At 43.1% G+C, this 14,830-nt stretch overlaps 2 protein-coding genes across 2 annotated transcripts in view; one reads left to right on the forward strand and one right to left on the reverse strand.

Annotated features, from left to right (window-relative positions):
* LOC311358479 (coagulation factor V-like) overlaps positions 1-7,570 on the reverse strand; it is a gene marked incomplete at its 5' end in the record, with an annotated part of 21,665 nt that extends 14,095 nt beyond the window's left edge. Inside the window, 4 exons of the mRNA XM_084478511.1 lie at positions 5,794-6,006; positions 6,529-6,651; positions 6,859-6,941; positions 7,407-7,570. Coding sequence (XP_084334637.1) covers positions 5,794-6,006; positions 6,529-6,651; positions 6,859-6,941; positions 7,407-7,570 — 583 coding nt within the window. The remainder of the gene's footprint in view (positions 1-5,793; positions 6,007-6,528; positions 6,652-6,858; positions 6,942-7,406) is intronic.
* A 704-nt stretch (positions 7,571-8,274) lies between these two features.
* On the forward strand, positions 8,275-14,405 carry slc35a5 (solute carrier family 35 member A5). Its single transcript, XM_084478126.1, has 10 exons — positions 8,275-8,342; positions 9,020-9,197; positions 9,410-9,508; positions 9,667-9,800; positions 10,135-10,202; positions 10,688-10,876; positions 11,318-11,518; positions 11,851-11,978; positions 12,321-12,589; positions 13,439-14,405. Exons 2-10 carry the CDS (start codon positions 9,071-9,073, stop codon positions 13,505-13,507), a joined length of 1,284 nt encoding a protein of 427 aa, XP_084334252.1. The 5' UTR covers positions 8,275-8,342; positions 9,020-9,070; the 3' UTR covers positions 13,508-14,405.
* Positions 14,406-14,830: the final 425 nt, after the last annotated feature.

Here is a 14,830-nt window from a genome sequence, read left to right on the forward strand (position 1 = left end):
TGTGGGGGTCCCAGTTAGGCCCTAGAATAAGGTAGTCAAGTTTCAGGGCGGTATGACCTTCCTATCCCAAAAACTTTCTTTCCACCACATTCTGATCCACTAGGTCTTACACGCAACACTTCTGAGAGGCTTTGTCCAAAAAACTGTCTATTTTGGAAAACTTTTTTTCTGTAAGGGCTAGAACTCCAAATCTCAGATATGTCGTTCTCAGGACCCTGGGAAATGTGTGTATACATTTTGGCATCTGTAGCCATCTCGAAAAGGTGGGAAAAGGGGCGTGACCTCGGACAGTAAGGTAAATGTGAATAAGACTAGGTTAGTTTCTAGTCCCCATTTTTGATGGGATGGAGGTGTTAATGTGTGCCTTAAGGTGTGTAGACACAGCTGGCCTGTGGACAAGTTTTTGAAGTCTGGGGTCAAAAGGTCAAAAGGAGTCAGCACCACGCCCCTTATGAGATAACAAAAAGTTAATGTGCATTTCTCTCATAACTTTTTGTCATTATTAAAAAGAGGCCTGATTCTCAGATATGCATGTTGGATGGCCAGGGTGTAGGTCTGAGAAGAACTTCAGGCCAAAATCTTGCAAGCGAGCCGGTGAGGTGCAACAAGATCAGATGGAGCACTTGGTGAGTCATTTCTTGTAGGGCTGGTGCCCCCAAGTTGATAATCGTCCTTTGCGACCCCCGTTGATAAAAAAGAGACCCCAGGTCTATAGCTTACTTGTTACTGGCCTTCACTCAGAAGTTACCTATTGCATCACTTCCTTTAGGGCTTCGGCCTGCTTTCATTGTAGTATATTTGAATGCCCTCTTTCATATATATGACACCACCACCACTGGGACATAGCAACAATTCTCCATATCCATATGGGGAGGGGGGGGGGGGGGGGGGGGGGGGGTGTGCTTGTGGACAGTAGGGGTACAAATAGGAAGCTTGCAATGAGGATTTCAATCACCAGAAATAGTCAATACACACTCAGGAGGAGGAATGACCTCTCACACATGATAACTTAATGAATTATTTCAAATAACCCTGCCTCGTTAAATAATCAATAGGCTATAGTCTATAGGTTATAGGCTGTGTCACTACCAAATATGTCCGTGCGCATCTCTCAGAGTGACGTAACTAGCCACCAAACAGAGATTAAAAAAAAGATTACAAAACAAGTTGATTACAAAAGTAACTTATTAATTATACAAGTCTAAACTGCGGAAAATAGAAAGATATGGGGGGCGATCGATGGCAACCATCATAGCAAGTCACGTGACGTGGACGCAGGCCCATTGAAAAGAATGGGCCAAAAAAATGTAGGCGTGTCACATGTTCAGAGCCGTAATGCATTTTCCTCTGTGGACCAACGCAGTTTTACTTCAATCTGGAATGAGACTGGGTTTAAGGGACGTGGTTAGTTTCAGTTTTTGAGGGGGTCTGCTGAAAAATTCTGATAAATTAGATTATTTTAGCCTACTTGTTTTGACGAATCCTGCGCATCCCCCCCCCCCCCTTCTGAAGTCAAAAATAAATTCCCAATTAATTAATCTATTTATTATATACGAAGACCACCAGACATCCTCGAAGCAAAGAAAATGGTCTGTTAACCCACTCTATTAAATCACAAGAAAGAAGACGCCATACCTGCTCTAAAAAATGTACTAAAGTTTTTTTTAAGTTGTTAAATAAGAGAACATCATTACACGGTTACATGAAATAACAATAGGCCTACAAGCAAAGACAATAGTTTTGGTTCAGCGTCCATAGCAACCATGTTAATGTCTTCCTAATAACTATCCAATAGGAAAGATGGTCACAACGTCTACTAGAGCCGTAGTCGGGTTAATACAGGAGTGAATGGGCTGTGAATTAAATCAGAGTGAATTAAACCAATGCATTTCAATCGGGAGATTATTTTCGACAGAATATGGGGCAGGCTAGGATTCTATGGCGCTATGGTGGTTGCCATCGACTACACGACCTGGCCATTATTTCATTTATATATATTTATTTATTTATTTATTCTCGTTAAACCCGTCAAAACGTCCTGGTTTCACGTTAATAAGAGAACATCATTTACACGGTTACATAAAATAACATAATCAGCAAAGACAAACATTTATAGCCATGATTTAAACGGCACGCGAGCTGCTGGGTTCAGCGTCCATAGCAACCGTCATAGCAACCATGTTATTATGAAGTTTTCTGATTTTCACATTAAAAAGACTTCCCTTTCCCGGGCCACATTGACCAACTCTGACGGGGGGATCCCGAGGCGTTCCCAGTCCCAGGAAATAATTTCTTATTATCTTCATTATCATGTTGGTGGGCGTTCCCTTAACCTGCGTCCGCGTCCCAGTTTGATTGACATGATCAAACGGCCCGCCCCGCCCCCTGAAGACAGCCCTCACTGCTGTCTCCGCACAGCTATTTGATAAATGCCAGATTATAAAACACGCATTTAAAAAAATCGAGTCAATAACTATCAATAACAATGCGGGACAACGTCTCAATTTGTAAAAAGTGGAAATGCGTGACTGTCCCGCACAAAGCGGGACATCTGGCCACCCTATAGGCTATAAATAAATAAATAAATAAATAAATAAATAAATAAATAAATAAATAAATATATATATTAGTGGTGGGCCGTTATCGGCGTTAACGTGCTGCGTTAACGCGAGACTCTTATCGGGCGATAAAAAAAATATCGCCGTTAATCTATTCTCAAAGTTATAAGAAGTAAACAGAAGCTGAGTGTTTAATAAAATATACTGTCCATAATCGCGGAGACAATGTAGCGATGATAATAGAAACAACTTGGGTGAGCGATGACACTCCTCCGAGCTGCCCGCCTTGGTACGGCGGTAGGCGGACGCGTACCAGCCGTCTGCCGTCAACGCCGCCCCCACCGCCGCCCCGGCTGCCGCTGCTGCCGCGACGCGCACCGGAGACGAGCGTGCCGTGGACCTGTAGCGAGGGCGCGTCCCGGTGCCGTTATATTTTCCCGTGTTTGAGTTTGTGATAGTAAGCGTGTAGTAAGTTATACTAGAGTTTGTGATGCATTTTGGAAACAGGAGATGAGCCCCTGGTCTAATGCGCCACCTGGCTTGAGAAACCCGTTCTCAAAGACTTACTTTTAGTCATTATTTAGGTAGCACACACATATTATGAATGCCTTCGGCAGAATTCAAATCAGCCATTTTAATCTAGATTAATTATATTATATATATATATTTATATATATATATAGACCTTACATGTTTATATTCTGAGAAACGCTCCGATCGAAAACGCATGGGTTAACATTTCGTTATGCGCAGAACGAAAAAAGTCGGACAATCGTGCTCTGGGACACGATTCAATAGATTAACTTTTGTGCACATGAGCACGAAATGTTTTTGAGGAGGTCTGCTGTAAAAACCGGGAAAATCAGAGTAGCCCTATTACACTACATTTACCCTTTGATGCATTTGTTGTTTTGACACATAAATAGCTAGAGGGTGCATTGTACTATCTGCGCACACCCCTTCTATAGTCGAAGAAAATATCCCAATTGAAAGGCTATGGTTTGAATTTCGTTCTGTGTAATACGAAATAAGTCAGACAATCGTGCTTTGGGACACGATTCAATAGATTAACGTTCGTGCACATGAGCACGAAATGTTTTTGAGGAGGTCTGCTCTTAAAAGCAGGGAAATCAGTTGTATCCCTAATACACTACATTTACCCTTTGATGCATTTGTTGTTTTGACACATAAATAACTAGAGGGTACACTGTACTATCTGCGCACACCCCTTCTATAGTCAAAGAAAATATCCCAATTGAAAGGCTATGGTTTGAATTTCGTTCTGTGTAATACGAAATAAGTCAGACAATCGTGCTTTGGGACACGATTCAATAGATTAAAGTTCGTGCACATGAGCACGAAATGTTTTTGAGGAGGTCTGCTCTTAAAAGCAGGGAAATCAGTTATATCCCTAATACACTACATTTACCCTTTGATGCATTTGTTGTTTTGACACATAAATAGCTAGAGGGTGCACTGTACTATCTGCGCACACCCCTTCTATAGTCGAAGAAAATATCCCAATTGAAAGGCTATGGTTTGAATTTCGTTCTGTGTAATACGAAATAAGTCAGACAATCGTGCTTTGGGACACGATTCAATAGATTAACGTTCGTGCACATGAGCACGAAATGTTTTTGAGGAGGTCTGCTCTTAAAAGCAGGGAAATCAGTTGTATCCCTAATACATTACATTTACCCTTTGATGCAATTGTGGTTTTGGCATAAAAATAACTAGGGTGCATTGTACTATCTGCGCACACCCCTTCTGAAGTCTCTCTCTCTCTCTCTCTCTCTCTCTCTCTCTCTCTCTCTCTCTCTCTCTCTCTCTCTCTCTCTCTCTCTCTCTCTCGTTTCGTTCTGTGGAGCACGAAAAATACGTTTCAGTCTTTGAGCGGGTCTTCTGCAAAATCGGAAATATTGACACACACACACACACACACACACACACACACACACACACACACACACACACACACACACACACACAGCATTGGTTTACATTTCGTTCTATGTAGCACGAAGAAATCGGAGAAACGCTCCCATTCACGATGCATAGGTTTACATTTCGTTCTGTGTAGCACGAAAAAAACGCTGCCACTCAAAATGCATCGGTTTACATTTCGTTCTGTGTAGCACGAAATAATCGGAGAAACGCTCCCATTCAGAATGCATTGGTTTACATTTCGTTCTGTGGAGCACGTTCATTTCAGTTTTTGAGGAGGTCTGCTTAAAGATCGGAAATATTGACATACATATAACAAGAGGGTGCACTGTACTGTCTGCACACACACTCTCTCTCTCTCTCTCTCTCGCTCTCGTCTGAAAAACGCTTCCATTAAAAATGCATTGGTTTACATTTCGTTCTATGTAGCACGAAAGAAATCGGAGAAACGCTCCCATTCAGGATGCATCGGTTTACATTTCGTTCTGTGTAGCACGAAAAAAACGCTGCCACTCAAAATGCATTGGTTTACATTTCGTTCTGTGTAGCACGAAATAATCGAAGAAACGCTCCCATTCAGAATGCATTGGTTTACATTTCGTTCTGTGGGGGACGTTTGTTTCAGTTTTTGAGGAGGTCTGCTTTAAAAATCGGACATATTGACATATACTGTATATAACTAGAGGGTGCACTGTACTGTCTGCACACACACTCACTCACTCTCTCTCTCTCTCTCTGAAAAACGCTGCCATTCAAAATGCATTGGTTTACATTTCGTTCTGTGTAGCACGAAAAAAATCGGAGAAACGCTCCCATTAAGAATGCATTGGTTTACATTTCGTTCTGTGTAGCACGAAAAAATCGGAGAAACGCTCCCATTCAGAATACATTGGTTTACATTTCGTTCTGTGTAGAACGAAAAAAGTCGGACAATCGTGCTGTGGGACACGATTCAATAGATTAACGTTCGTGCGCATGAGCACGAAATCGCGTGATACCGGGTTGGATAGATCTAGGATATCTGTTTCCATCACAGGTTTTGGATATTTCTTTGTCAAATTCTTTATTGAAAAGGTCATTATTTGTTGTTGTTATTGTTTGTTTCATATTCTACCTGCTCCAGGGACTGTGAACTGGCCTACACAGCTCAAAGTAAGAGAACGGGAATTGTGTTGCAGTAGACATAGACATGGGATATTATTACACATCCTCTCTCATCTGCCACTTTAACATCTTACACTCTGTATTGTGTTGTGTGTCTGAGCAGTCATCGCACAGGGAGAGGGCGTACCTGGCTTGCAAAGCAACAAGGTGCCGATGAGGCCACTGTTGTAGTCTTTCACCACGTTCAGGTGAGAGACGTAGGTGTAGGTGAGGCAGGCGGGGTCGTCTTTCTGCGGAGCTACGTCGGAGGTGACCTCCCAGTAATACGTGTGCTCACCACCAGGGCGCACCACACCGTCCTCCTTCTCCTTCAGAGAGGTGTTGTCAAAATACGAAGCCCCTGCAAGAAACAGTTTACAGTCTCATGGAAAGGAAAGGAAAAAATGTACTTTCTGTGAAGTGAATGACAAAAAAAATTGAATTGACTATGGTATATATTTATAGATATGTATATATCAGGCGACATATCCTGTTATAATGTTGGATTATTAACACTGATGATAGTGTGCCTCTTATGGCTGCTGAAATAATAGGCTTATTTTAAAATGTGTGGGAGACTTTGTCCACTTTGTTTGTATTCATGCTGTAAACCTGCTTGGGTTTTTGGATAGTCATTTGTTTTGATAGTAAGTTCTAGACGTTAGACTGTCTAGACTGTCCTTTTTTAATTTTCTCTGCATCCTCAGGCTTGTTGCTTCAAGTATTAATGAACTTGTTCCAGAAGAGCACTCGTATGTTTGGTTATTGTTTTCTGTGAGGGGGTCCTTCATTCAACAAGACTTCCTGTTGGATATTGGTTAACCACCACATTCAGTGTGGCCATGATATGCAAGTAAGCCCAGGGGAAACAACAAGCACCCACCCTCTGACTGTTTGCTGTAAGCGATTCCATGTGGGTGAAGGCTGTAATCCCGGTGCGCCATGTTCCTGAAGGTGACCACAATGGTCTCTCCCTCCTGAGCCCTCAGCGTTGGCCCCAGCAGACCTGTGGAAGATACATTGATTCACCTCATCCATTACCAGTCATGTATTCACCTTCATCTGCTGGATTAGTTTGAATTCTCATCATCATATAATAAAATGACTAACTCTATAGGTCTAAATAAATAAATAGTAGTAAATTGGGTAAAGCTGTTCAGGAAAAATGATCTATTTAGAATATTGCAGACTGAATGAGACAAATGGGATTTACCTAGCCAGGAGGGATGAGTCTTGGGCTGCTTGAAGTCTTTCTCATACTCCCTAAAGACTACTTTCTTATAGGTGGAATTGGTCCTGGAGCAGGGTGGAAAAACGCCAAAAGTGAATCCACCCATCACCTCTCAAGCTTCATTAGACCATTACGACACCAGCCAGAGGGGAAGGAAGTTAAGGAAATGTCCCTTTGGCAACTTTGTTAGTAACTTATGCCAAAGCTGAATATAAAATGAGGATCATTTCAATATTATCCAATGATGACTGCATACTACAATGTTTACAACTGATTAGAACAACAGCAACTGGCAGTCAAATATAGTCAAACATATTTTCTAAAGTCTCTTCAACATGATGTTGCAGAGACTTACCCTATGCCAAAGTTAACAATTCACAAATCCACAAATGCCAAAAGGCACAAAAGCCAACTGAATACTAGACAATACCTGTTCATTATGCTTTATCACATGCACCATAGCATTAAATTAGCACTAAACATCATACAACAATTAGCAGAAGAAGAAATCAAGTGGATTAGAGGCATACCTAAGTGAATCCTTGCCCAAGTAGTTCCAGTCAATCTGAACAGCAGCCACATAGTAATGTCTCTCCTTGGGGTTGTCCTGGTCTGCTGGGACATGTGGAAGAATAGCCAGAAGAACCAGGAAAGGCACAAAACACTGGGGTCCAGCCCGGGAGCAAAGCCTCATATCTGAGGGTTGGAATGACAGATGATAACGCACGTCTGTTCTTCAAGTCAGGAAACTGTATTCTGACACAACGCTCCACACTCCACACGCTTTATCTGTTACTGACACACATACACAGAACCACGGGCAAACACATATAGAGAGAGAAGTTGTCTAGATTTTTTTCAACCTAATGGAAACCATCTGTGTTTTGACTGGGCGTTGCCTTCCCATCATCTATGTAAAAGTACTGTAAAGATGACAAATGGATGAGCAACTATACTAAGCTAACAATTCCTGGATAAATGATTTGTTATAGAAATAAAGTATGCTTTTCCTTCATAGCTTCGGGAGTAGGACTATCCATAAATATACATTGTATTAATAAAAAATATAATCATACCTTCAGTGTTTTTATTTATAAATGCTTTGAAAATGACTTTTTAAAAAGAAGAATATAGCTACTTGACCTTATATGCATGGAAATACATTAAATATTGGTACACAAACACTTTATTATAGTGATTATTTGTACATGTATTTGAGGTTCTATTTCGGTTCTGAATTGTATAAATGGGTTGTATAAAACGCTTGTTACATCAAATTATTGTGTGTGCTATGTTATTTTGTATTTTTATGGACTGTAAAAGGACATTATATACTCCATGAACGCAGCTCTGAAACGTATGGTGACGTCATCATTTTACCCTCCACAAGGCGCGTGCGTATTCAAATGAACCAGGAAACGCGACTGTTTTTAAAGACAGCTGTTTAAGGGAATGCAAAACAATACGTAAGAAACCCTTTCATACTCGTTATTTTAGGACAAACCTCAGCACTCTCATTTAGCTTAGTCGTGAACATTTTACGCAGAGTTTAGAGGGCAGTAACAATTCAATTTTGATCGTGGCTGCAATGTTTGGTGTTTGGATGCAGGTGTATACACCTCCAGCTGTCGTGAAAAACATGAAATCATCAAGCCTTAAGTGTAACAAACTAAAATACGTTTGCTGAAGTTATATTCTGATAGTGGAGATCACCCCCACCTTCGATGTAGGCAATGCAATTCTACTTGTCATGTGAATGGGTAACTATTTTCCAGTGTAGCCTACTATCCTACATGATGGAGGGTCGATGCGTCTTGCTTTAGCCATCTCTTTATTACATTCCTCTAGAACAGCAAGGCCGAGTACAAAGTAGAACCTAAAACAATGGCCTTATCTGTTCCCTTCACTGGACGGAAGCGAAAGAACAATAGTGACGTCGTAGTTCAGATATTGATACCATTGATACCATTGATACCTTGTGATGAAATTGAATGCCATTCAATTAAAACATATTTTTTCATTCTCTTCCTATTATACGTGTTTCACTCTATTCTTTCACAACATCAGTGTGACAGTGGATCGAAGCTAGGTCTCATATATATATATATATATATATATATATCCTCCTGTTTTGGTAATTCAGGAGCTTTTAATGTGAGACTTCCAGCAGAGCGCCTCGCCCCTGGCCCCCGCCATGGCGTGTTGCCTTCGCTGTCCCAGGCTGTGCACCTGCTCGCTGGCCTACACCCTGTGCCTTGGCCTGTGCTTTGTCGCACTCGGGACCAGTCGCATCCTGCTGCTCAAATACTCAGCCAATGCAGGTGCAGTTCATCACCGTTTGACTGTTTGTGCCTCCCAGAGTCTGGAGCTCAGTGTGTTCTAGTTTGTACCTTGATTGTATTTTTATATAAAATACCAACATAAGGCCTAAATCCTACTGGCCCATTGTATTCGAAAGGATTTTACTTTACTGTACACGCATCAGCTTACTATTTTCAAATAGTACGTGTATCGGATGTCCCTTCACTTGCAGCAAACAAGTATGACTTCCTCCCAGCATCGGTCAACTTCCTGGCGGAGGCGATCAAACTGCTCTTCTGTCTTGTCATGTCACTAAGGGTCATAGTCCGAGGTAAGCATCACTGACCGAAGCACTGCACTGACGTTGTCGTGGCTGCTCATGTGCTCATTCGTCGCTGTGTGTGTGTGTGTGTGTGTGTGTGTGTGTGTGTGTGTGTGTGTGTGTGTGTGTGTGTGTGTGTGTGTGTGTGTGTGTGTTTCTTCCATCAGAGGGACGCTCATGCAAAGAACTGGGTTGCTCCCCTGGACCGCACTACCTTAGTTTTCTCAAGTGGTCCATTCCAGCTTTCCTCTACTTCCTGGACAACCTCATCATCTTCTACGTCATGACCTACCTGCAGCCTGTGAGCTTCCCCTGCCCGTCACAACTTGTCAATAGAGTCGACCCCTGGCCATAGTTTGACGTTACCATGGCAACACTTTTAAATTGTTAAACTAAATTAATATATGGTCTATATAGACATTCAGAGTGCAGAGGAATGTCACACCCTAAAAGATTGTTGCTTGTGATTTATCAGTCACAGATATCCTGATGTTTCCAATTATTTACCTTAGTTTTTTGTTGTAATATTACTGAATGGTGTAAGTTTCAGTATTTGTCTTCCGGTAATGTTTTGGTGTTTTAAACACTGCCTTGTTAACTTGTCTTTAGACCTAACACTGTCCTCTCTGTCCCAGGCCATGGCTGTGATATTCTCCAACTTCGTCATCCTGACAACAGCCGTACTCTTCAGACTGGTGCTGAAGTAAGGGACATTCTGTAATGTTCTGTTCGAGCCGTAGAATATGGATGTTTATCTCTCGTTAAAAAGGTTCTTTATCATCCCATTGGAAAGTAACCAAGCCGATAAGCAAGTGATACATTTAACTGTAAACGGCTTCTTATCTTATCCCGTTTGGTTGTGAATGCTCTCCGGCTCCCACTCTGGCCTCCTTGTAGATTGTACAATCCGACATCAACAACTGCCCAATAGGACATCGATCAGACGTTTCCTTGACAACGCAAACGCAATATGCCAAAATGCACAGCAGTAGAAACATGATTTAGGGCATTAAAAAAACAATAACGTTATAAAAGTGTAACCAATATCTCATCACTGACGCTAACTGTGGTAAAAGCTGAACTCCGGGCTGAACTCGGGGTCACCCCGTCGTGGTTTATTCCATTTCTAATGGAATGGCCTTACTTGCTACTACACCATGGCCTGTCGTTCCTCTGCCCCCCCTCCAGGAGGCGCCTGTCCTGGGTCCAGTGGGCGGCGCTGCTCATCCTGGTCCTGGCCATCGTCTCGCTGACCACAGGCTCGGCGGAGAGCCAGCGCTCTCTCCCCGTGGCGGGGCTACACGCCATCCCCCTGTCCACCCCCTCCAACTCCTGTGTGCTATACACCCAGCTCCTGGAGCAGATGAGGAACAGCAGGTGGGCTATTGGGCTAGGATGATATGATTCGGTGTTCATTCAATTGATGGTTGTGTTAAACATGGGTTTGAGCAGCTTTTAAATACTTTGCTCTCACTCCCTTCTGGCATTTTGTGTTCTATAGCAACACACCAGTGTGTGAGATACAGATTTACGATTTAATTCAGAGTAGAAGAGGAACTGATTGTCTAACTGTTTATCCTTTTAGAACCCCTCTCGTACAGTCTCATCCTCGCTTTCAGCCAAGTCCATGCCAAAAATGAATTATCTGTACATATTTTGACCAACGCAATCTCCCCAACGTACTCGGCATGTTTCGCAACTGGCGGTGACTAAAGTCGGCTTGCCCAACACGGGAGGTTTCTTCATCCGGATTCGGTCGGTCTGTACTCTGAACTCAATGCACACCAAAGCATTCGCCCTGTGCCCGTGGTGCTCCAGTACCGGCGAGTGGTGGCCGACCTCGCCGGCAGTACAGGCATGGAGGGACAACCTGGTGGTCAGGCTGCAGTCGCTGGGCATCGGCCACGTCCTCCTCCTCCTCCAGTGCTTCATCTCCTCCATGGCCAACATCTACAACGAGAAGATCTTCAAGGAAGGAAAGCAGCTCACCGAGAGCATCTTCATCCAGAACAGCAAAGTGTATGAGTCACGCACGCACGCACACACACACACACACACACACACACACACACACACACACACACACACACACACACACACACACACACACACACACACACACACACACACACACACACACACACACACACACACATATATCCCGGAAGCATTTGCAAGAGTGGTAAAGATCTGGGATTTGGGGCGGCTTGACCAGGAATATTTGTACTTTTGGCACGCTACAAAGCATCAGTTGCGACATCATAAAAGCGCAAAGCAGATAATAATCAAAAAACACCAAGTTCTCAAGGAACGTAGATAGAGTTCCATTCTGACCGTCCATCACTGTGTAGGTATGCGTTTGGCGTGGTCTTCAACGGCCTGACCCTGGGGCTCGGCAGAGAGGCGCGGGGCCTCAGCCTACACTGTGGACTCCTCCACGGCCATAGTGTCTACTCTCTGGCTCTGGTTCTGGTCACTGGTGAGTTGCACAGCTCAAGAGCCTGATGATATGGAAAATAACTATTGAGAATTTAGCATTGACTATTTAACTAAAGAGTTCTGGTAAGGTACGTGAGTAGTGTGGACATGAGGGCATTTCACACATTTATTCATCTGTTGGAAGGTGCACAACTCTTCTGTTATGCAACTTAGAATACCAAGTAAAGAAATGATTTAGCTAGAAAAGTTTTTCTTTAGCTAAATGATTGCTATAAAATTGTGACAAAAGCAAATATGAGATCAAGTCTGTCCTCCTATTGAATAAAACCCAGTAAGAATTCCTTGTGTTGTTGTGGCTGTGGCTGTTCTTCCTCCGGATCAGCTGCCTTGGGCCTGTCGGTGGCCTTCATCCTGAAGTTCCGAGACAACATGTTCCACGTGCTGACGGGTCAGATCACCACTGTGCTGGTCACGGGCCTCTCCATGTTCCTGTTTGAGTTCCGGCCCTCGCTCCACTTCTTCCTGCAGGCGCCCGTGGTGCTGCTGGCCATCTTCGTCTACAACGCCAGTCGGGCCAAGGACCCCCAGTACAGCCTGCTGCAGGAGAACGCGCGGGGTGTCGACGGAGAGATCTTCGAGAGGTCCAGAGGGGTACGCAGCACCCAGGAAAGCACCCTTTTTGCACTCCTATTTTTCTGCCAACAGCTTCTCTCCCTCACTCACTCACGGTCACACACCAATGCACACAATACCTCCTTTTTTTTACTTGCCCTAGCACTTATACCACTACAGCTGCTGACACAAGACTCTGGTTGTGACTGGGTAGCCGGGCTCTCATAATTGTGCTTTTTTTTAACGTGTAAAAGAAAGCCAATTCATTGCCACTAGGGCTGTTTACCTCAGGTCTTACATAGCCTGTTCAAATGAGGGTCTTTATTTTGATGATGTTTGAGGAAGAGGAAGTAATTAGACGAAACGCTTCTTTACTGCGTTTTGTGTGAGACTGCAGAAGCCGAGTTAGTGTTGCCTTCTGGGCAGTTGCTTAAAGTGGCTTGTCCTTCTGAAGTGAGCATTAGAAATGACAAAATTTTCATCAACAAGAAATTGGTTTCTTCATTTATTTCTACAGATCAGATTTATTGAACAAACATTTATCCTGTACGGTAGTGTTGGGAGTTATTTGTGACTAATCTCGGATCCGGCAGTCATTCTATATTATAACAGACCTGGGCCTGAATCCACAAACTGCATCAATCTAGTTTTGGAGTGGCCAGTCTAAAAGGTCTTGATTTTCAAATACTTTCCATACATTTCTTCGATTAGCATCGGTGGTCCGGATAAGGCGCTTACAGATCCCCCTCCTCCAGCGACACGATTGGTCGAAACAACTATCAAGCGAAATAAACGGAAATGCCCCGTTCACCCAGATTTGAGCCTGCTGCTATTAGACTTTAGACTATCGAGTCTGCTTTGTGACTTGCTTTTGTCTCCATCTTGTAGGACGGCGAGGAGCTGGAGAGGCTGACTAAGCCAAACACGGACAGCGAATCAGAGGAGGATTCACTCTAGCCCCGCCCTTGCCATCGCTAAATCAACACATTGGTCCTTGTCGCTGTGTCTGATACTTATATGCCACACAGACGTACTTTTCGTGCCATTCCGTATCTGTGTTTATGCTTCAGTGAGAATATGCACAATCTTACTTGACCCTTTTGGGCATGTGCCATCACATGTCGCTGTTATTGTGACTGCAATAGTACTGTACAAAACTGTTCAAATGTGCCTGTTTATAAGTGGTATCTTGCTGATACCTTATGCTGTCAATGATAAGTTAAAGAAGAATCGTGCACTCTGAAACAATTGACCCTTTTCAAAGCAGCGTCATCATAGGAAAACGCAGGAAAACCTACTACCCGTGCCCTAGCACTTGAAGGAGCAGACAACTCCTTGGGGGTCATGAGCGCCACTTGAGTTTTTCCTACCCTGGGGCCTCTGTGAAAGGGGTCTATTGGGTATTACTTTGATTCTTATTGGAGTGATGGGGCCATGATGTGATGCTTCTGATGTAAAATTTTACATCAGACTTCTACATTTCTTGTTTCTTCTTAAGTGTATCGCAAGGATTGGGTTAATCTGTGTGTGTGTGTGTGTGTGTGTGTGTGTGTGTGTGTGTGTGTGTGTGTGTGTGTGTGTGTGTGTGTGTGTGTGTGTGTGTGTGTGTGAGTGAGAGAAATAAGGGAAATAAGGGATGATGATCTATACCTTCTCACATTCTATTATGTTCTGTCTTTTTTGTCTGTAACTTATCGAACCTTTGACTCCGTTTTCAGAAAATAAATACAAATGCTACTGACCATATCAAGTGTGCAGTTGCAGTTGAAATGCACTCATAGAATTATATTATAGGTGATGTACAGTATTTTGGCACACTTTCCGTCAATTTGAACATGATAAAAAAAAAAGCTGACCAAAACAATGGCTAACTAGTGAAATAGTAAATCTATTACTATACTTAACTCTATTTTGTGTGTCTCGGTTGCTTGCTCAATCCCAATTCCCAGATCTGCTTGTGTTTTTAAACGATGTCGCAATGGCGCTGACGTTCAGAGTTCAGTGGAGACGTCACACTGTGTTCTTTTGAAGTCGGGATGTGGACAAGTGGTGAAGCGCATCACACCGCAGGACGCGATGGAACAGAACCTTATGCATCACTGCTCGCAGCGGCTACACTGACCACAGCAGCACTAGCCAGCATGTCTCTGTATAGAAGTAGGTCTTATTTTAGATCTTTTTTTGTCTTTTTTTCTGTTACTGGCCCTTCCTCCAGCTACTGCTGTGTTGTCAAGAAAAGACAGATAAATTAATACACCGTCCACTCACTCAGTTTCACTT

The sequence above is a fragment of the Micromesistius poutassou genome (genome assembly GCF_964030765.1).
Source record: "Micromesistius poutassou genome assembly, chromosome: 14".
Classification (NCBI taxonomy): domain Eukaryota; kingdom Metazoa; phylum Chordata; class Actinopteri; order Gadiformes; family Gadidae; genus Micromesistius; species Micromesistius poutassou.

What these genes read in the sequence shown, in the direction of transcription:
- slc35a5 (XM_084478126.1), top strand. Translation starts at nt 9,071, where the DNA reads ATGGCGTGTTGCCTTCGCTGTCCCAGGCTGTGCACCTGCTCGCTGGCC. An exon ending in GGCTCTGGTTCTGGTCACTG is followed by an intron (nt 11,979 to 12,320) that starts GTGAGTTGCACA and finishes CCTCCGGATCAG; the next exon opens with CTGCCTTGGGCCTGTCGGTG. An exon ending in TCTTCGAGAGGTCCAGAGGG is followed by an intron (nt 12,590 to 13,438) that starts GTACGCAGCACC and finishes TCCATCTTGTAG; the next exon opens with GACGGCGAGGAGCTGGAGAG.